The 22316-nt window shown below is 47.5% G+C and overlaps 1 protein-coding gene across 3 annotated transcripts in view; it reads left to right on the top strand.

The window, feature by feature from the left end:
- Nucleotides 1-22316, top strand: part of LOC134957545 (vitamin D3 hydroxylase-associated protein-like) — a 171116-nt gene that overhangs the window by 115568 nt on the left and 33232 nt on the right. For 2 of the 3 annotated variants that reach the window (XM_063939522.1, XM_063939521.1), the window contains one exon: nucleotides 825-1232. The exons of the other annotated variant lie outside the window; for it this stretch is intronic. In XM_063939522.1, coding sequence (XP_063795592.1) covers nucleotides 825-953 — 129 coding nt within the window. In that variant the 3' untranslated portion in view covers nucleotides 954-1232. Of the gene's footprint in view, nucleotides 1-824; nucleotides 1233-22316 lie in introns of those variants that run through there. 3 annotated transcript variants of the gene reach the window in all.

Below are 22316 nucleotides of genomic sequence, written 5' to 3'. Positions count from 1 at the left end.
CATGGTACTAACTGTGACCCCAGTATACTCTAGGATGTAAGAAAAATAGGATTTTAATTACCTACCAGTAAATCCTTTTCTCATAGTCCGTAGCTGATACTGGGCGCCCGTCCGGTGCTTCGTTTTTTCTGCACTGTTACTTGGTTAAGTATTTTTGTTGGTTCAGCCATTGCTGTTGCTGTTCCTGTTCAAGTTTGGTTAGCATGGCTTTCCTCTTGTTTGTGTGTTCTGTTTCAAATCTCACCACAGTTTAATCCTTCTCTCGAAGTATGTCCGTCTCCTCGGGCACAGTTTCTAGACTGAGTCTGGTAGGAGGGGCATAGATGGAGGAGCCAGCCCACACTATTGATAACTTATAGTGCCCATGGCTCCTAATGGACCCGTCTATACACCATGGTACTAATGTGGACCCCAGTATCCTCTACGGACTACGAGAAAAGGATTTGCCGGTAGGTGATTAAAATCCTATTTTTTGCTAGCCTGATTTCTTTAGTCAGAGTTCCTAGGTCGGTTGAATAGTGCTCTGTCACCACTGCTATAGGCCTCCTCTTTGGTCCGATGAAGTTGCCTGAGCTGGGCGTTGAACCAGGGCTGCTTGTTGTTGTAAATGTGGTAAGTCTTGGTAGATACACACATGTCCTCACAGCAGCTGATGTAGGATGTGACTTTTTGGAGTCTCGACCATATTTTTACCTTTGACGCTTCCTGCACAAAGTGTCCGATCTTCAGGATTTTGATTTAAAATAAGTGGTTATGTGACATGTCTCTCTTCCTTCCCCTACTGGCTACCCTGTGTAACTGCTCCTCTTTCACTATCTCTGCAGGCTGTGGAAGGAGGGTTGGGTCTCCCACTGTCCGTTCAGTGTGTGGCACTCCCACACCAGGATGAGCTCTGCCTACGTCTTATGAAGGAAATCGAGACACTCAGCAACCGTCACCAGAAGAGGCGATAAGACCCTGCCTAGCTCTATGGCAGATCATTAATGGTCCTCAAACTGGAAATTTAGAGAGACATATCCTACATCTAGATTTTATTACAGAAATCTAGATCCCTTTATTATTCCACTATCTGTAGAGGGCTACTAACAAATCCTCTTCATGGACAGCAGTGAGTAAAGTGACAGCCGTAGGAGGACACTATTGAGGATTCTTATAACAAAGCAGTTATTTTAATCTGTATTGTGTGTAATACAACGGACGTTCAGCTATAATAATAAACATATTTACATGAATGTTTGTGGAAAAAACCTATTCCATTCATTGTATTTGGCTTGAAATCTGTCTGGTATTGCAACATTCCTTTTGTGGAGATATTCTAGCAGAGCCTGGATTTGACAGCACATTAGGGGAATCCTAGGTGCTGGAAACAATACGATTTTTGGTTATTCTGCAGAACATACTGACACTAATAATAATTATAATAATAAATGGGAAATACCTGGAGCTCACAGAAATACACCATGTGGATACAAGGCGCATTATCCACGTGGCAGTAGAGGCAAACGTCCAGGACCCGGTGAGTCCTAGGGACCCGTCTGCACCCCGCTGTGGAGATGTGTAGAACCCTGATTTTTCATTTTTAAAGTTTGCAGATGGTGGTAGAAGCCGGCAGGAAAGGGTCCGGTGAGAGGGGTAGGGACTGTGCGGGCAGGTGCGGCATGAGGAGTAAAGAGGCAGTGCCCGCACATCCTCACAACTTGGATGGGGAGGTCCCTATAAGCTCACTTCACACACTTGCTGGCTCCACTTGTGCCCGCCTTCCTGGTGGCCGGTCCATCTTGTATGTTAAGCTACCAATGCACTGCATTCATGTCTGTCCTCCCCTCCCCTCCCCTCCCATCCTTCATACCCTTTCCTATTCCTCGCAATGGGGTCTATTCATAATCACTTAATTTTCACCTGCTTTTGTAGAAATTAACATTTTCACTTATTTTAGTAGAAATTAAGTGTCAGGGTTATTCATTAACCTTGTAACGTAGGAGATATCACTGATTATCTCCCATTTACAATTTTCTCACTATAATTACCGCAGTCCCCATACTTTAGTATAAATATAAAATGAATAGTAGTGCTAGGGTTTTAAGAAAAGAAACAATATTCTTATATATTTATTTATACAATTAATATCATATTAAAATTCATGCAGAAAGATATAAGGTGATTTCAATTGGTGTGTCTCCTTTGCATATCTTTTTTAATTATGTCCAGATAGAGCCAGTGGAATCAAGCATATAGGTCTGTTTTGGGGCCCCAAAGAGATGCAAAGGAGACACACCAATTGTAACCACCTTATATCATTCTGGACCGGCTAAATAAGAGAGAGAGAGAGACATCCATCTTCAGTGCCCATCACTTGTCCGTTCATATAACAGCAACTCTATCAGAGGATAAGAAGGACTACAAACGCGGATTGGGTAATATAAACCTCTCATCCTAAAGTGGGTAATCTACCGGATACATCATATATGGGTGTAGTATGGCTGACCGGCGGGTCAGCATACCAACGCCGGGATCCCGTCGGGGAGGGGCGAGTGCCACAAGTGTAAATAATCCCTGTTGGTCGGCATGCCGACCATCGGGATAGTGAGGGGTCGGGATGCTGGAGGAGGTCATGTGACTGTCGGTCTCCCGACCGCCGGTCACATGAACACCACCCATCATATACTAACTGTGATCTCCCTACATTGCAAGACTCTATGGCCCTCATTCCGAGTTGATCGCTCGCTAGCTGCTTTTAGCAGCATTGCAACCACTAAGCCCAGTGGCGGAACTAGCGAGCGGTGGGCCCATGTGCGACAAAATGGCTTGGGCTCCCCTATCCCATCCAAGTCCACCCCCTCACCCCTGGAGAGGATCTGTTGAGGGGGACCTGCTGCAGGGAAGTGGATACCTAGCAACAGTGCCGTAACTAGACATTTTAGCACTGTGTGCAAGAAACAGCATTGGAGCCCCACCCCTGCATGCAAAACAGGGGCAGTGCGCGCCGTAGGCGCACGCAAAAATACATAGTGGCGTGGCTTCGTGGGGAAGGGGTGTGGCCACAAAATAATACCAATTCATAAAACGGTGCACAGTAGTCTCCATTATTCAAATTACGCCGCACAGTAGCACCACTACACCAGGTAGAGACCCTTTTACACCTTATGGCGAACAGATTCCTCTTTTTACACATTACAGCAGACAGCGTCCCCTTTTTACACATAACGGCAGACAGCGTGCCCCTTTTTTACACATAGCGGCAGACAGCGTGCCCTTGTTTACACATAGCGGCAGACAGCGTGCCCTTGTTACACATAGCGGCAGACAGCGTGCCCTTGTTACACATAGCGGCAGACAGCGTGCCCTTGTTACACATAGCGGCAGACAGCGTGCCCTTGTTACACATAGCGGCAGACAGCGTAAACTTTTTACAAATAACGGCAGACAGCGTGCCCTTGTTAAACATAGCGGCAGACAGCGTACACTTTTTACAAATAACGGCAGACAGCGTGCCCTTGTTAAACATAGCGGCAGACAGCGTACACTTTTTACAAATAACGGCAGACAGCGTGCCCTTGTTAAACATAACGGCAGACAGCGTACACTTTTTTCACATAACGGCAGACAGCGTGCCCTTGTTACACATTATGGCAGGCAGATTCCCCCTTTTTACACATTGCGGCAGACAGCGTGCCCTTGTTACACATTACGGCAGGCAGATTCCCCCTTTTTACACATTGCGGCAGACAGCGTGCCCTTGTTACACATTACGGCAGACAGCGTGCCCTTGTTACATATTGCGGCAGGCAGATTCCCCCTTTTTACACATTGCGGCAGGCAGATTCCCCGTTTTTACACATTGTGGCAGGCAGATTCCCCGTTTTTACACATTGCGGCACACAGTCCCCCTTTTTTGTAGGAAAGAAAGAAATGACAGAAAGAAAGAAGAATTATACTTACCCTCTCCGCTGGCTCAGGCTCCTCTGTGCAGCGTCAGACGATTCCCGGGCAGTAGAGGAGGTGGAGGAGGGAGGTGGAGGAGGGAGCCGCAGCAGCGCTGTGTTATTGGTGGAGGCGCTGCTGCCCCTCTGCTTCACTATAGGCTGTTCTCGGAAGACAGCCTATAGTGAAGCAGAGGGGCAGCAGCAGCAGCGCCTCCACCAGTAGTAAAGCGCTGCTGCGGCTCCCTCCTCCACCTCCCTCCTCCTCCTTCCCCCGTACCGCTGCTCCTCTCATCTCCGGGCGGCTGTGCGCTACGGGCAGTGGTTGCCCGCAGCGCACAGCGGCATGTAATGAGTCAGTTTGACTCATTACATGCTTGGGCCCCTGGACAGAGGCGGGCCCCAGTGCAACGCACTGCTTGCACTGGCGGTAGTTCCGCCTCTGACTAAGCCGCCACTCTCTGGGAGTGTATCTTAGCTTAGCAGAAGTGCAAATGAAAGGATCACAGCGCTGCTACCAAAAAATATTGTGCAGTTTCAGAGTAGCTCGAGACCTACTCCTACCTTGTGATCACTTCAGACTATTTAGTTCCTGTTTTGACGTCACAAACACGCCCTGCGTTCGGCCAGCCACTCCCCCGTTTCCCCAGCAACTCCTGCGTTTTTGTCTGGCATGCCTGCGTTTTTATACACACTCCCTGAAAACGGTCAGTTACCTCCCAGAAACACCCACTTCCTGCCAATCACTCTGCGGCCAGCAGTGCGACTGAAAAGCATCGCTAGACCTTGTGTGAAACTGCAATGGCTTTTGTGAAAGTACGTCGCGCGTGTGCAGTGCGCACCATACGCATACGCAGAAATGCCGATTTTCAGTCTGATCGCTGCGCTGCGAACAACGGCAGTTAGCGATCAACTCGGAATGACCCCCTATATCAGAGGTTCTCAAACCTGGTCCTCGGGAGCACAACACACAGTGCATGTTTTGCAGGTAACCCAGCAGGTGCACAGGTGTATTAATTACTCAGACACATTTTAAAAGGTCCACAGGTGGAGCTAATTATTTCACTTGCGATTCTGTGAGGAGACCTGCAAAACATGCACTGTGTGTGCCCCCGAGGACCGAGTTTGAAAACCTCTGCCCTATATTCTATATTGTTCCAGAGTCAGGAGCCAGCATTCCACCTTTTATAAATTGCCGTTTAGAGCTTATATATTCCTCAAAAGCACTTTATTCTATTTTACATGCATGAATTTTTAATACGATATTGATTGTATAAATATATTTTTTATTTTCTCAAACCGCAGTATATTGTTTCTTTTCTTAAAACCCTAGCGCTACTATTCATTTTATATTTATTCTATTTTTAAGGAGCCTTACACACTCCTCAGTAGCTGCTTAGCTGTACAATCAGTCCTCTCCTTTTTCCCATACTTTAGTATGGGGGTGCAGGGGTGTATCTAGGGGCCCAAGTGCCCATGGCAAAATAAGCGACTGGCGCCCCACCCCCGGGACACAGAGGCGAAGTTACAGGGGAGGGCAGGTATACTGAGGGAAAGTTACAGGATAGGGTGAGTGCAGGGGCACTGAGGGGGAGTTACAGGTGAGTGTGGGGGCAGGGACACTGAGGGGGAGTTAAAGGTGAGGGTGGGGGCAGGGACACTGAGGGGGAGTTACAGGTGGGGGCAGGGACACTGAGGGGGAGTTACAGGTGAGGGCAGGGACACTGAGGGGGAGTTATAGGGAGAGTGAGGCCAGGGATAATGAGGGGGAGTTATAGGGTCGTAAGGAATCAGGTTTAGCTTAATTAGTAAGCGTAGGGAATTTATCATCGGGATGGCGCTGTCTGTATTTTGACAGCCGGCATCCCAAACGCATATCATATGTATTAATTTCCTTATGAGCTATACAAGATGACAAGGATAAGGTTATGTTTTATAAAGGTCCTGTACTCACTCACCCAAGTAGCAATCCACAGGTGGCATCATGAGGATAATGGGCAGTAGGTGTAGGCGCAGGGCTAACAGTGGTAGGGAGAGGCCAGATGGAATGGTGTAAACCCAGCTCTGCTCTTCATCTCTCTTCTGGCAGCCGGTCACTTGAAATGGCACTCACCTGCACCAGACTGGCCAAGGACTGATCATCTCTCTGGCTGGCTGGATGAGTGGGTCATGGTGACTGTGGGGTGGGATAAGGCGCCTATTCACTCAGGGTGGGATAAAACTTTATATTGTCTCATTCCCCGCCCACTGTATGCCTAACTCGGCAGCCTGGCTGCATTGCAGAAAGGGAACTGCAGGGGAGTGGGGACAGCGAGGTACATTGCAAGCAGCAAGCCCACTGCCGCGGTTGCTTCTGCAGAGACAGCAGCTGCAATAAATGGGTTGAAGATGGGCCAGCAGCATGCCACACGCACTACACTCTGAGGGTCATGGGGTCAAAAGATATTTAATAGGTGCTGCCAGGAAAGATTGGTCCCATCGGCAGCAGCCTCACTGAGCCCCATATGGGGTGGCGCCGCAGTTTGACCACACTGGTCGAATAGCCCTCAAACCGACAATGGATAGTACCCCCATGGGCTCTGCTTATCAGTGTGGACTGTGAGCAAAGTTTGGTCTGCTCGCTTGTCACACAGTCAAGCCCCGCCAACTACATAGTGACTAAACCTATAACGCTGGCCTCCGACATCCAGCCCACCCACTGACGCTGGTTCCCCTCCCTATCCTGCTCTTATTGGCTCTGTAGCATCTACCCAGCCCCTCCAATCTGAGCAGAAATGAAGTATTACATACAGAAATTCCGGGGGACATTCAACATTGAACCTGGCGTGATGTCCAGCAGCCTGCAAGGACCTTTAACATTTCTTGCCACGGGTGACCCGCCCCCAACCCCCAGGTGTCCCCCCACCTGCTTGTGCACCCCTAGACCATGCAGTTTAGCTACGGTACAGCAGAAAATGTACAGGTATGCTCATGCTGCACTGCTGACTGGTGTTGAATGTAGTGGCTGGTGTTTGGTGACAGACTGCGTGGGACCAATGAGAAGGGGAGCGGATGAGGAGGAGGTGCTTTGCCCCTCCCCATACCTGGAAGTGCCTCGCTCCCCGGCTATATTTAACCATCATTGTGACTGTAGTCACAGAGAGTGTCAGAGTGCAATACGCTTCTGAGAGTCGGGCAGTGGATGAGCACTGCTAAGGGATGTACTCAGTGAGAACTACTATGTCAATCTACCCCCTGGCGCAGGTGGCACTGCCGGGCGGCGCCCCCCTCTTGGCCAGCGCCCCTGGCAAGTGCCATCCTGGCCAATAGGAAGATACACCCCTGTGGGGGTGTAGAAATTATACAGAAAATGTAATTTGTAATTTCTGTAAATGATGTAATTCATCAGGTTCCGAAAAAGCATTTTTGGGGAATTTGTGACACTGTACGCCATTCTGAGATGGCATACAGCACCCAATACTGTGCACAAGCTGCAATTTACAAAGTAGCTTGTGCAGCAGAGGGATCTTTTCAGATTCCCTCCACTGTGGCCTTGGAGAGTGATAAAGTACCAGACAATCAGCTCCTAACTATCATTTTTCAAACACAAGGCGAAATGCACTAAAAGAAAAATTCAGTAAAAATCCTGTTTTCTGTGTTTTTACTGCATTTACATATGCACTAAGCCCCGAATGCCAGGGCTTCGGGGCAGAGAGTAATGCCAGCAAAAGCTAGCGTTACCCTATAGAAGCCTATGGGTTACTTTCCGCACTGTGCTGTGTGAGGGATCCGATCCTTTCCAGCATCCCCAGACGGCCTCTTGGGACCAATACCCAGAAGTCCATTGACTGCTCCTTTGCAGTACTAATCGCATATGTTAGTGCATATGCGATTAGTAAACATGTGATGATGTATCCCACCCAAAGCCTATAACATGGCAGCTAACTGTCTGGTACTTTATCCCTTTCTACTTTATCACTCTCTAAGTACATCTCCCCCAATTGTGTGAACTGCATCCACATAATAGACACTTGTCACCTAAAAGGCACACATTTTTACCTTTGCATGTGTCTCCTGGATGTTAATAAACATTGGCTTATGAATAAAAGGAGGAGGACATTTTGAAGTGATAACCCTCTGTGCCACCCCTGGACTCCAGCCTGCCCCTTGCCTCTACCCAATTTCAGCCTGTCTCATCTGCAGCTCTGCTCTGCACAGGGTAGCGTCTAGTTCCCCTTCATAAAGAGGACCTTTCACAACCCTCTGCACAGGGACTGGTACTGAGACTAGAGCTCCTCCTTCAACCTAGTACCTAGAGTGGGGAATAGGATGTTTAGTGCTATCAGGGGAGGAGGAGTGTAGTAATGACATGTGGGAGCTGATATGGGGGTGTATTAAATTATTTGACCTAGTGTTGAGTTGAATTGTGCTGGAAAAGCATGTCTATTTGACAAAATGCCTATGCTACTACCACTACTGTAATTGATATAGGTATATACAAATACTGCGCAAAAGTTGTAGGCAAGTGTAGAGAAAATGCTGCAAAGTAAGAATGCTTTCAAAAATAGAAGTTTTAATAGTTTTTCTCTTACGTCCTAGAGGATACTGGGAATCCATTTAGTACCATGGGGTATTGACGGGTCCACTAGGAGCCATGGGCACTTTAAGAATTTGATAGTGTGCGCTGGCTCCTCCCCCTATGCCCCTCCTACCAGACTCAGTTTAAAAAATGCGCCTGGAGGTGCCGGTCACGCTTCTGGAAGCTCCTGAAGAGTTTTCTGCATTTCTTTTATCCGTTTGTTATTTTCAGGCAGGACTGGATGGCACCAGCCTGCCTGCTTCGTGGGACTTAGTGGGAGGGGGGGGGGACGGCCCAACCTCTTGAAGGGTTATTGGTACTGTTCCCCGCTGACAGGTCACTAGCTCCTGAGGGAACTATTCGCAAGCCCCACCACGGCGAGCATAGATTCCTGCAGCACGCCACCACCCCTAACAGAGCCAGAAGAGTGGTGAGTACCTAGCCGGCGTCCCAGTTAGCGGGTCGCCAGCCATTATGGAGGCATGAGGGTACGGAGACGCACGGCTTCTACATGGGGAGGCTGGGTCTCCAGACTCAGTACACAGTGCAGATGCACAGCTTCTGAGGGGGTGAACTGAGTCTTAGTACACAGTACCTACACTGGCAAACACAGACTTAAAAGGGGTCTGACTCCATTTTAAGCACTAAATTACCTCAGCCAGTATAAAAATAAGCTGGAAGATCGCGTGCCATTGAGGGGGCAGGGCTTCACTATGAGCAGATCCAGCAGCTCACCAGCGCCATTTTCCCTCTGCAGTGGACACAGACGCTGACTGACAGGAACGCGCAGCTCCTCCAGAGTGACTCCAGATTACCTCAGAGGTACCAGGGGGTCATAGCAGGGGGGGAGCGATTATTAGTGTACTGAATACCCAATCTGGGTACTTAGTCTGTGACCCGGCTAAGCTTGGCATTAGCGGTAAGGGCGCTGTGTGCTGGCTCCATACTATCTCTATCAGAGTGTTCCTCTTCCCCAGGGGGCTCACTACTGTGTACTCAGTGTAGTACACCTTCCCAAGCTAGCAGGGCTGAGCCAGCATGGCTGGATTCCATTAAAGCACAGGTTCTCAAACTCGGTCCTCAGGACCCCACACGGTGCATGTTTTGCAGGTCTCCTCACAAAATCGCAAGTTAAATAATTAGCTCCACCTGTGGACCTTTTAAAATGTGTCAGTGAGTAATTAATACACCTGTGCACCTGCTGGGTTACCTGCAAAACATGCACTGTGTGTTGTGCCCCCGAGGACCAGGTTTGAGAACCTCTGATATAGAGGGTCATTCCGAGTTGATCGCTAACTGCCGTTGTTCGCAGCGCAGCGATCAGACTGAAAATCGGCATTTCTGCGTATGCGTATGGTGCGCACTGCACACGCGCGACGTACTTCCACTTGCTGGGTTACCTGCAAAACATGCACTGTGTGGGGTCCTGAGGACCGAGTTTGAGAACCACTGCATTAAAGGAATGATTTCCAATATTACTACTAAATTGTCCCACAATGAGAAAGAGATGGAATACTTAAGACAGTCTGTGGATGAGTTTATGAACAGAGACTCCCCAAACCAGTGTCTCAGTCCCCTGCCATTTGTCCGCAAAAACTTACTTTGGCCCATATCCTGCAGTCTGACTCGGATAATGAAGGGTTAGACATGGAGGAGGGTGAGGTGGACTCACAGGTGGGGGAGGCTACTCTGTCACAGGGAATAGAGGCTCTCATAGAGGCTATCAGAGATGTCCTACAAATCTCTGATAAGGTAACAGAGGAGTGTGAGGAATCTTATTTTAATGTAAAAAATAAATCCTCAGTCACTTTTCCTGTGTTAAAGGGACTGAATATCCTGTTTGAAGAACCGTGGGTTAATCCTGATAGGAAATTTCAAATCCCTGAGAGGACACTCTCATCCTTTCCTTTTCCTCCGGAGGATAGGAAAAAATATAGGAAAATCCACCGATAGTGGATGCATCAATCTCCAAGCTGTCACGAAAAATAGTATTGCCTGTCCCTGGTGCAGCCTCCCTGAAAGACACGGCTGATCATAGAATTGAGACCACACTCAAATCCTTGTATACAGCTGCAGGGGTGGCCCAGAGACCCCCTATAGCATGTGGGTGGATTGCTAAAGTCATTGCTAAATGGTCAGGTAACCTAATTGAGGGGTTAGATTCCTTATCTCAGGGGGAAATTATTTTACTCCTGCAACATATACAAGGCTCTGCAAACTTTATGGTGGAAGCCATAAAAGAAATAGGCTTGCTTAATGCACGCACCACTGCTATGGCAGTGTCAGCACACAAGGGCTTATGGCTATGCCAGTGGACTGCTGATGCGGACTCCAGGAAAGGCATGGAAGGCCTACCATTCACAGGAGAGGCCTTATTTGGAGATGAACTAGATAAATGGATCTCCAAAGCTACTGCGGGTAAGTCTACATATCTTCCTTCTGCAGCTCCCCCTGCCAGGAAGGCCTACTCAGTTTTATGTTTACAGTCCTTTAGGACAGCCAAGTTTAAAGGCAGAACCAGAGGTTCTTCTACAGCCACCAGAAGCGCTAGAGGTAAACCATGGAAACCAGCAACTGCTGGTTCTCAGGAACAGAGTTCAAGCTCAGTTTCCTCAAAGCCTTCAGCATCACGGTGGACCGCGATTCCTGGAGGACTGGCGGGTGGGAGCCCGACTAAAATTCTTCAGTCACATTTGGACAAGTTCGTGCCAGGATCCCTGGGTCATAAATCTTATTTCCCAGGGCTACAGACTGAAGTTCCAGGAGCTCCCACCTCTCAGATTCTTTAAATCAGGCTTACCAGTTTTGCAAGAGGCAAGTATAACTTTACAGGACGCCATTCAAAAACTGGTACAGACTCAGGTCATTGTTCCAGTTCCACCTCATCTGCAAAACAAGGGGTATTATTCCAACTTGTTTGTAGCACCGAAACCGGACGGTTTGGTAAGACCGATTTTGAACCTCAAGTCATTGAACCTGTACTTACGAGTGTTCAAATTCAGATGGAGTCTCTGAAAGTGGTGATCTCAGGAGGAGGGGGAATTCCTAGTGTCTCTGGATATCAAGGATGTGTACCTTCACATTCCGATCTGGCCGCCTCATCAGGCTTATCTGCATTTGCACTGCCATTTGGTCTCTCCATGGTAACGAGGGTGTTCACCAAGGTGATGGCAGAGATGACGTTTCTCCTCCGCAAACAAGGCGTGAACATAATTCCGTACCTGGACGATCTTCTGATAAAGGCGCCGTCCAGGGAGCAGTTGTTGGACAGCATTGGTCTCTCAACCAGACTACTCCGGGATCACGGGTGGATTCTGAAGCTTCCGAAATCTCACCTAGAGCCAACACGGAGGCTTACATTCCTGGGAATGATACTGGACACAGAATTGCAAAAAGTGTTCCTTCCGTTGGAAAAGGCATTGGTAATCCATTCGATGGTTCGGGATGTCCTGTAGCCAACCCAGATATCGTTGCATCTATGCATTCACCTTCTGGGGAAAATGGTAGCCTCTTACGAGGCACTTCAGTATGGAAGGTTTCATGCAAGACCCTTCCAGCTCGTTCTGTTGGACAAATGGTCCAGATCGCATCTTCACATGCACCAGAGGATCCGTCTGTCGCCAAAAGGACGTAAGAGAAAATAGGATTTTAATTACCTACCGGCTAATCCTTTTTCTTGTAGTCCGTAGAGGATACTTGGCGCCTGCCCGGTACTTTGTACTTCCTGCACTGTTACCTGGTTAAGTATTGTTTTTTGGTTCAGCTGTTGCTGTTCCTGGTTTCAAGTTTGGTTAGCACGGCTTTCCTCTTGTTTTGCGTGTGCTAGTTCGGAATCTCACCACTTTCCTTATCTATATTTCTCTCAAAGTATGTCAGTCTCCTCGGGTACAGTTTCCTATACCGAGTCTGGTAGGAGGGGCATAGAGGGAGGAGCCAGCGCACACTATCAAATTCTTAAAGTGCCCATTGCTTCTAGTGGACCCGTCAATACCCCATGGTACTAAATGGATCCCCAGTATCCTCTAGGACGTAAGAGAAAACCTATTAAAACTTCTATTTTTGAAAGCATTCTTACTTTGCAGCATTTTGTCTACACTTGCCTACAACTTTTGCGCAGTATTGTATATACCTATATCAATTACAGTAGTGGTAGTAGCATAGGCATTTTGTCAAATAGACATGCTTTTCCAGCACAATTCAACTCAACACTAGGTCAAATATTTTAATACACCCCCATATCAGCTCCCACATGTCATTACTACACTCCTCCTCCCCTGATAGCACTAAACATCCTATTCCCCACTCTAGGTACTAGGTTGAAGGAGGAGCTCTAGTCTCAGTACCAGTCCCTGTGCAGAGGGTTGTGAAAGGTCAACCGCTGACCGCAAAGTTCCCACCATTGGCTACAATGGAGCGCATAGGCGCTACATTGTATCTGTGCCGTGTGCTGCCTGACAGACACTACAGGAGCACACAGCCAATCAGGGGAGTGCCATGACGTGGCGCTCCCTGATTGGCTGAAGGGACCCTCTTTGACACGAGTCAGGGGGGGTCCTGGCAGTCGGGGAAAGGGGTCCCATGTGTAAACATGGGGCCCCTTTCAGTGCGTGGTCGGGTTTCCATTTTATTATTTTGCCAAGTACGTGGATTATACAAAGGTCTCATTCTACACTGGATTCTGTGAGTATAATTTTTTTCACCGGTACCCCAAGGATTCTACAGGGACAAGAGGACTGAGCCTCGTGTGAACTTAGGTAAGTATGTATGTTTGGAGGTGTGCATGTATGTAATAAAATTATACTTTCACGGTGTGTGTGTCCTGTTTTTCTGGGGGTATTTTTTAGTAGTAGTACTACAGGTACCAGCGGGCCCGGTTTTCCACCGCATGCTGGTACTTGTGGTTCTCCAAGTACCAGCTTGCGGGGGAGGCTTGCTGAGACTTGTAGTACTGCTACTAAAAACAATATTCACATTTTGTAAACAAGGCTATCAGCCCCCCATCCGCCGCCCTTGGATGGGGGGGACACAGCCTCGGGCTTCACCCCTGGCCCTTGGGTGACTGGAGGGGGGACCCCTTGATTTAAGGGGTTCCCACTCCTCCAGGGTACCCCGGCCAGGTGTGACTAGTTGGGTATGTAGTGCCAGGGCCGCAGGGACCACTATAAAAGTGTCCCCCGGCTGTGGCATTATGTACCTGGCTAGTGGAGCCCGGTGCTGGTTTTAAAAATACGGGGGACCCCTACGCTTTTTGTCCCCCATATTTTTGGAACCAGGACCTGGCGCAGAGCCCGGTGCTGGTTGACGAAATATGGGGGAACCCCTGTCATTTTTTTCCCCATATTTTGTCAACCAGGACCGGCTCAAAGAGCCCGAGGCTGGTTGTGCTTAGGAGGGGGGGACCCCACGCAATTTTTTTTCTGTTTTTACACTAAACACACCCTTTCCCATGGATAACCATGCACAGATCTCACTGATCCGTGCATGGTTATCCAAACTCGACTGGAAAAAGCAGGTCTATTTTTTTGCTGCTTTTTTTAACGATTCGGAAAAAAATAGACCCGCACTTGAGCCCTCAGAGACTAACACCCAAATACGAATGAATAGTGAATTCCCGTATTCTATGAAATAACAGCCGCGTTTGACCGATGGTCTATTCATTCGTATTTCTGCACGTTGTCATTCAAACCATTACGAATAGTCCAAACACTGCCGAGATTTGTGCTTAGTGAATTCCCGGATTGGGACTTGGAAAAAAAAAAAAAAAAAAATCGGCCAAACTCGGATTTTTAGTAAATACTGGCCCTTATGAGAGATACTAATTTATTATTCTTGCTGCATATCTATTGTATATATCTCTGTAAATGCATCATAAATAGTAGCAGCAGATATTTAAGGCTGCTCTGATTCATTAAGTAAATACAATCAGATAGAGGACAGTGAAACAGTTTTTTTATTGTGAACCAATACTATTCTGTTATTCCCAGACACATCCCTGGTTTCTCTATGCCTGAGTAACCTATAATCAGGTAAGTTTATTTGTATTGTGATACATTTCAAGATCTAAGGCATGAGTCATACATTCAACAACAATGTTGCATTTATTTCTTAACTCATAACATCAGAAATTATCTACCACATCTATAACCTGATAAGCAGAAGTGGAGATTGAGTGTTACATTGTCTGATATTTATGGTAACTATTTGATGTAACAGGCTGTGACTCACCAATAAAGTAACATATTTCCCCCTGTCACACTACATAGGCATTAGTTAACACATAAATTGTAGGTCTCTTACAAATTTAGCACTGACAGTGCTGTATAAACATTTGTATGTGTATGCATCCTTGCAAGCAACATTAGAAAATATATAAAGGGAGAAAACACATCAGCTTTGTATTAAATCTTTATTCACATATCTTTACTTACTTTCTGTCACTTTTTCTTTTTTTCTGTCATTTTAATTTTAATATTTCGCTCTATCATTAATAAAGGACAATTGAGTCCCATGTAAACAGAAATACATTCTATACCTTGATTTAGGTTAATGGGCATTTAAGTCTTTATTGAATATTACTACTGTGGATATACATTTTTGGTAATATTACTCATATTAAAATTTGTCAGTTGGGTGAGTGCACCTCAAATTGTATCTGGTTTCTTTCCCTTTTCCCCTTTCTATGGGGATTTGATTCTATATTCCTATTCAAACCAGTAGGTAGCACCTTTGTGAGCCTTTAAACTTTCTCACATATAGATGTGTGAATCCCTAAAATCAGGGTTAACTAGACATTATATAAGGCACCCCAACTTTGTAACATATATTACAAATATTTATCTCGGTGCGGGTTACCTCCCAGGCCTGGCGGGACTCTTTTAGCTTGACCAGGATTGGATCTCTAAATATTATCGCTTTGCCTCTTTTTTCTTTTTTGAGTAAGGGGCTGCCACGCAATCACCAATCCATGGAGCTGTTAGTTTGGCATAAGTACCATCTACCCAGTGAGTTTCCTGGAGTAATATAATGTCGGCATTATGTGATTTGCGACGCAAGGACACTTTTTTTCCTCTTGATTGCCGAATTAAGGCCAGCTACGTTCCATGAAAGGAAACGTAAAAAGAGAAATTGATGTACTTGTAGATATTGTATGTATATTAGTGGAATTTTTTCATTTGAAAATATTTAGAAGATTTTTGCTTATGATACATATTCATTATTGAAGCCACAATGAGTTAGACAGATTGGCTTAGACAGAAATAACATAAGAATGGGATTCCAGGTGTGTTTCCAGAATACGTCTGGATTAAGATGCCAGAGTCAACGTCAGAACGGAAAGGGAAGGAGGGGGAAAGGGTAAAGAGAAGGTGAAAGAAAAACATGTAGAACAAGAGAAGTAAAGATAATCTAACAACATATAGAAGTTATTAACAACATGCGGTTCGGGACACATAACAAAAGCTACTGCTTACGCTATTGCGTAGAATCATCAGATGTCACATGGCTTAACACCTATGTAATATTAGGCCTATTTCAGAAAGATGGCTACAATTTCACCCATTGGGGGTACCGTATCAGTGGATGTAGTGGAACCAGATGAATTGTCAAAGAATGTTTTGGCTGCCTGAGGGCTATTGAAAAGTTTTGTTTTACAATCCAAGAAAATGCTCAATTTAGCAGGATACTGCAAAGTAAATCTGATCTGTTTTTTGTAAAGCATTTTGCATATCGGTGAGAATTCTCGTCTTTTAAGTGTTAAAGCAGAAGAGAAATCTTGAAATATTAATACCTTGAAATCCCGAATGTGAAGTGATTGGACTTTTCGGTATGCCCTCAGAATATTTTCTCTGTCCCGAAAATCTAAGATCCTTGCGATCACCTGCCTAGGAGAACTATTCTTCAATATGCGTTCAGGGCCTACCCCATGAAATCGTTCTGTGGCTACTGTGCCACTGGTAGTAGGGACCTGATGGATTTGTATTAGATCAATGCTGAGTAGATCACTGAGTTCCGAACCTTTAATAGATTCGGGTATCCCAATGAATCACAAGTTGTTATGTCTGTTGCGATTTTCTTGGTCGTCTAATCTATTTGTAAGGTCTTTGATTAGGTCCTATTTATTAACATTATTTTTACAAAAGAAAATGTGAAAAAGGGTGTGGTGTTTTCTAGAGATGAGCGGGTTCGGTTCTCCGAGAACCAAACCCCCCCGAACTCCACATGGTTTACACGGGTCCGAGGAAGACTCGGGTCTTCCCGCCTGATTCGGAAAACCCGAACGAGGCAAAACTTCATCATCCCACTGTCGGATTCCCGTGAGATTCGGATTCCATATAAAGAGCCGCGCGTTGCCGCCATTTTCACTCGTACATTGTAGAGAGAGCAGAGAGGACGTGGCTACATTCTCTCAGTGGCAGATCTCAATATATCAGTGCTCAGTATCAGTGCTTACTTATTGCTGCTCAGTAACGCTAGTAGTTTGTCTCTCTTGTGCTGCATCTTGCTGCTCAGTGTCAGTTCTCAGTAGTATCCTCATCAGTGCTCAGTATCACTGCTTATTGTCTTGTGCTACATTGTGGTGCTCAGTAATACTACAGTACATTACTAATATACTAGTCCAGTGTCTTGTGCTGCATCTTGCTGCTCAGTGTCAGTTCTCAGTATTATCACCATCAGTGCTCAGTATCACTGTTCATTGTCTTGTGCTGCATCTTGCTGCTCAGTGTCAGTTCTCAGTATTATCACCATCAGTGCTCAGTATCACTGTTCATTGTCTTGTGCTGCATTGTGGTGCTCAGTAATAATACAGTACATTACTAATATACTAGTCCAGTGTCTTGTGCTGCATCTTGCTGCTCAGTGTCAGTAGTATTATCATCATCATCATCAATGCTTAGTATCACTGCTCATTGTCTTGTGCTTCATTGTGGTGCTCAGTAATACTACAGTACATTACTAATATACTAGTCCAGTGTCTTGTGCTGTATCTTGCTGCTCAGTGTCAGTTCTTAGTATTATCTTCATCAGTGCTCAGTAGGGAGGCCAATCCCGGGCCATTTTTTCAATCCCGGGTATCGGGATTGAAAAATGGTCAATCCCGGGATTCCCGGGATACCCGGAATTGTCTTTCAACTATTTCCGGCCATCCCGCACGCCCCTCCCCACCTGCCCCGCAGACATTAAAAAAAGTACAAACCTGCACAGCCGGGTAGCTGGTGAGGAGGAGGCAGCGGAGGAGTGCAGGGGAGCCGGTGGTTGAGTGCAGGGAAGCCGGGAGGAGGCGGCGGGTAAGTGCAGGAGGAGCCGGGAGGAGGCGGCGGGTAAGTGTAGGGAGCAGGGAGGAGGCGGCGGGTGAATACCGCCGTACCTTCCTGCTCTGCGGCTTCTGACAGCGCAGCGTGACCTCACAGGCACAGGTCACGCTGCGCAGGGGGAGCCGAGAGGAGGGAGCTAGGCAGCATCTGAGCGTCCTGAGGACACTCACTGCTGATCCCTCAATCCCCGGGATTGGAGCTTCCAATCCCGGGATTGAATCCCGGCCGTTTTTGGGCCTAAATCCCGGGATCCCGTCGATCCCGATCCCGGGATTGGCCTCCCTAGTGCTCAGTATCACTGCTTATTGTCTTGTGCTGCATTTTTGTGCTCAGTAATACTACAGTACATTACTAATATACTAGTCCAGTGTCTTGTGCTGCATCTTGCTGCTCAGTGTCAGTTCTCAGAATTATCATCATCAGTGCTCAGTATCACTGCTCATTGTCTTGTGGTGCTCAGTAATACTACAGTACATTACTAATATACTAGTCCAGTGTCTTGTGCTGCATCTTGCTGCTGTAGGGTGCTGTGGTAGTTTCCTGTCATTGTGCATAGGTCATCATCATTCCAGTCACAGTGGTATCTTGTATCTATCTAGTGGTATCTAATTCCAGACATTACCGCCGTCTAATTCCAGATATATTACTGGCATATAATTCCACACATTAAAAAATGGAGAACAAAAATGTGGAGGGTAAGATCAAGATCCACTTCCACCTAATGCTGAAGTTGCTGCCACTAGTCATGGCAGAGATGATTCAATGCCATCAACGTCGTCTGCCAAGGCGGATGCCCAATGTCATAGTAGAGAGCATGTAAAATCCAAAAAGCAAAAGTTCAGTAAAATGACCCAAAAATCTAAATTAAAATTGTCTGAGAAGAAGCGTAAACTTGCTAATATGCCATTTACGACACGGAGTGGCAAGGAACAGCTAAGGCCCTCTCCTATGTTCCTCATGACTAGTGGTTCAGCTTCACATGACGATGGAAGCACTCATCCTCCTGCTAGAAAAAATAAAAGAGTTAAGATGGCAAAAGCACAGCAAAGAATTGTGCGTTCTAAATCACAAATCTCCAAGGAGAGTCCAAATGTGTCGGCGGGTGCGATGCCTGACCTTCCCAACACTGGACGGGAAGAGGTGGCTCCTTCCACCATTTACACGCCCCCTGCAAGTGCTGGAAGGAGCACCCACAGTCCAGTTCCTGATATTCAAATTGAAGATGTCACTGTTGAAGGACACCAGGATGAGGATATGGGTGTTGCTGGCGCTGGGGAGGAAATTGACGAGGAGGATTCTGATGGTGAGGTGGTTTGTTTAAGTCAGGCACCCGGGGAGACACCTATTGTCCGTGGGATGATTAAGGCCTTTGACATGCCTGGTCAAAATACCAAAAAAATCACCTTTTCGGGGTGGCATTATTTCAACAGAAATGCGGACAACAGGTGTCAAGCCATGTGTTGCCTTTGTCAAGCTGTAATAAGTAGGGGTAAGGACGTTAACCACCTAGGAACATCCTCCCTTATACGTCACCTGGAGCGCATTCATCAGAAGTCATTGACAAGTTCGAAAACTTTGGGTGACAGTGAAAGCAGTCCACTGACAACTAAATCCCTTCTTCCTCTTGTACCCAAGCTCCTGCAAACCACACCACCAACTCCCTCAATGTAAATTTCCTCCTTAGACAGGAATGCCAATAGTCCTGCAGGCCATGTCACTGGCAAGTCTGACGAGTCACAAAATACAAAAAATGGAGTATATCACAGCGCTCAGTCCCGTTCCAACATAAATGTCCAAATAAACCTTTAGAAGATGTGTCGTATAGGGGTCACTGGACAACTTTTGAATGATGTGTCAACTCCCAGTCATCAGTCCAAACAGTTCAAATATTCCTCTTCAATAATGAAAAAACCTCAAAAGAAGACCAGATGGAAATAACATGGTGTAGTATGTCTTTGAAAAATTAATGACACTCATGTGGATATATAGATATCTATGCGGTGAAAAAGATCTGCATACCGGAACTCACACTATATATAGGTGAATGACTCCCATAAAAGGTATCTTTAGTAACCAATTGCCAATTGTGTGGATGGAACACCCGTAGACACACCTTTACACAGTAATCCTAGAACTCGGTCGGACCGTACTCACATAACATATAGCAGATGTACTCCCATAAAGGTATCTTTAACCACCGCTCGCCAATAGTGAAAAGTAGACATACCGTGAACACACCTTCATATATCGCACCATATAACGGGACGTACCGTACTCACATAGCAACTAGACATTTCAGCGCTGTGTGCAAGAAACAGCATCGGCGCCCCCCCATATACAAAAACAAGGCCAGTGCGCTCAAAATATAGGGGGCGTGGCTTCATGGGGAAGGAGCATGGCCACAGAGCTCCCTCTTACACATTACGGCAGGCAGAGTCCCAGTTTTACACATTACGGCTGCAGAGTCCCCTTTTTTACACATTAGGCTGGCAGACAGTCCTCCTTTTACACATTACGGCAGCAGACAGTCCTCCTTTTACACATTACAGCAGCAGACAGTCCTCCTTTTACACATTACGGCAGCAGAGTCCCCCTTTTACACATTGAGGCAGCAGTCCCCCTTTTTACACATTACGGGAGACACAGGGAGGGTGAGGATCAGGGTGCTGAGGGGGAGACACAGGGAGGGTGAGGATCAGGGTGCTGAGGGGGAGACACAGGGAGGGTGAGGATCAGCGTGCTGAGGGGGAGACACAGGGAGGCTGAGGATGAGGGTGCTGAGGGGGAGACACAGGGAGGCTGAGGATCAGGGTGCTGAGGGGGAGACACAAGGAGGGTGAGGATCAGGGTGCTGAGGGGGGAGACACAGGGAGGGAGAGGATCAGGGTGCTGAGGGGGGAGACACAGGGAGGGTGAGGATCAGGGTGCTGAGGGGGGAGACACAGGGAGGGTGAGGATCAGGGTGCTGAGGGGGGAGACACAGGGAGGGTGAGGATCTGGGTGCTGAGGGGGGAGACACAGGGAGGATGAGGATCAGGGTGCTGAGGGGGAGACACAGGGAGGGTGAGGATCAGGGTGCTGAGGTGGGAGACACAGGGAGGGTGAGGATAAGGGTGCTGAGGGGGGAGACACAGGGAGGGTGAGGATAAGGGTGCTGAGGGGGAAATGCAGGGAAATAGGAGGCAGGAAGAAATGGAGCGCAGCTTCTGCGGCTGTGTGTATGTGCTGTCAGTGGGGACTCGGACTTTACTAACCAGAGTCGACAGCAGCACACAGGCTCTTCCAAGTTCCACGTTCTATAGGCTCCAGGGCTCCTCGCTGTGCAGCAGGAGAGTCAGGGTGCAGGGCAGTGTGGGAGAGACGTCTGACATCATGTGACGTCTCTCCCGAATTGCAGAGGAGGGGGGCCGGACTGCCGCTGGGCCATCTGTTATAATGACGCCGCAGCGCTGCACTGAGCTTACAGCAACAGTGGCGGCTTGAAAACCTCCTCTGAAATGAAGTTGAAGCCGAAGCCGCCCGCCCGTGTCCAGCTGAAGCCGGCGGCTTCAACTAGACACAGGCGTGGTGCAGGCGGATGGCGGCGGCTTCGGCTTCAACTTCAGTTCAGAGGAAGTTGCGGGCGGGTGAGCGGGCAGCGGCTGCAGAGGGACACGGGTGGGCGGCGGCGGCAACTTCAGCAGGATCATGCAGGCGGCGCCGCCGTCCGCGGGACACAGGCGGTGCCGCCGCCATCAGCAGTCAGTTGGAGCTAGCGGGTGTGATGGCCGATGGTGCGCCCTCAGTGCATTTGCGCTGTGGGCAAGGCACCATCGGCACACACCTACTGTAGTTACGGCTCTGGGCAGTTGTACTCCTATAACGGTTTATTTGTTTTTCCTCCTCCGCCCATGTACAACTGACCCAAGGTGGTGATGTAGACACTCAATTTCATAGATGGAGGAGTAACCATCAAAAAGAAACCAAAATGGGAATTCTTCAAAATCCTTAAAATGTATTCCAAAAACAATACATAAAAACAAAGGGTGCCAGACAGTAGATGGAATGAAGGTATACCTGAAAGGCACAAACGGCCATGAAAGGCCTAGCAGGAAATGCCTTTACGTCTGATCCCAGATGTACAAAGAGAAATCAGTAGCGCTCCTGAACCGGACCGCTCCTGAACCAGACCGCTCTTTGGGAGACAGATCAGGAGAAACAAGTGCCGGAACTACAATCTCCTGATTAAGGTGGAACAAAGGAACCACTTTAGGTAGATAGCCGGGACGAGTCCTAAGAACCGATATCAGATATGGGGAACTACAGGACAAGGCACCCAAATCCGACACTCTTCTAGCTGAAGCAATAGCCAGCAGAAACACCACCTTAAGGGAAAGCCACTTAAGGTCAGCTGAACCAAGAGGTTCAAACGGAGACTCTTGTAACGCCTCCAAAACCACCGACAAGTCCCAAGGAGCCACAGGCGGGACATAGGGAGGTTGGATACGCAACACGCCCTGAGTAAAGGTATGCACATCAGGTAAGGTC

This window comes from Pseudophryne corroboree, chromosome 9, assembly GCF_028390025.1.
Source record: "Pseudophryne corroboree isolate aPseCor3 chromosome 9, aPseCor3.hap2, whole genome shotgun sequence".
Lineage (NCBI taxonomy): Eukaryota > Metazoa > Chordata > Amphibia > Anura > Myobatrachidae > Pseudophryne > Pseudophryne corroboree.
Note: the sequence above shows the minus strand (reverse complement) of the source record. Positions and strands in the feature narration are given on the sequence as shown.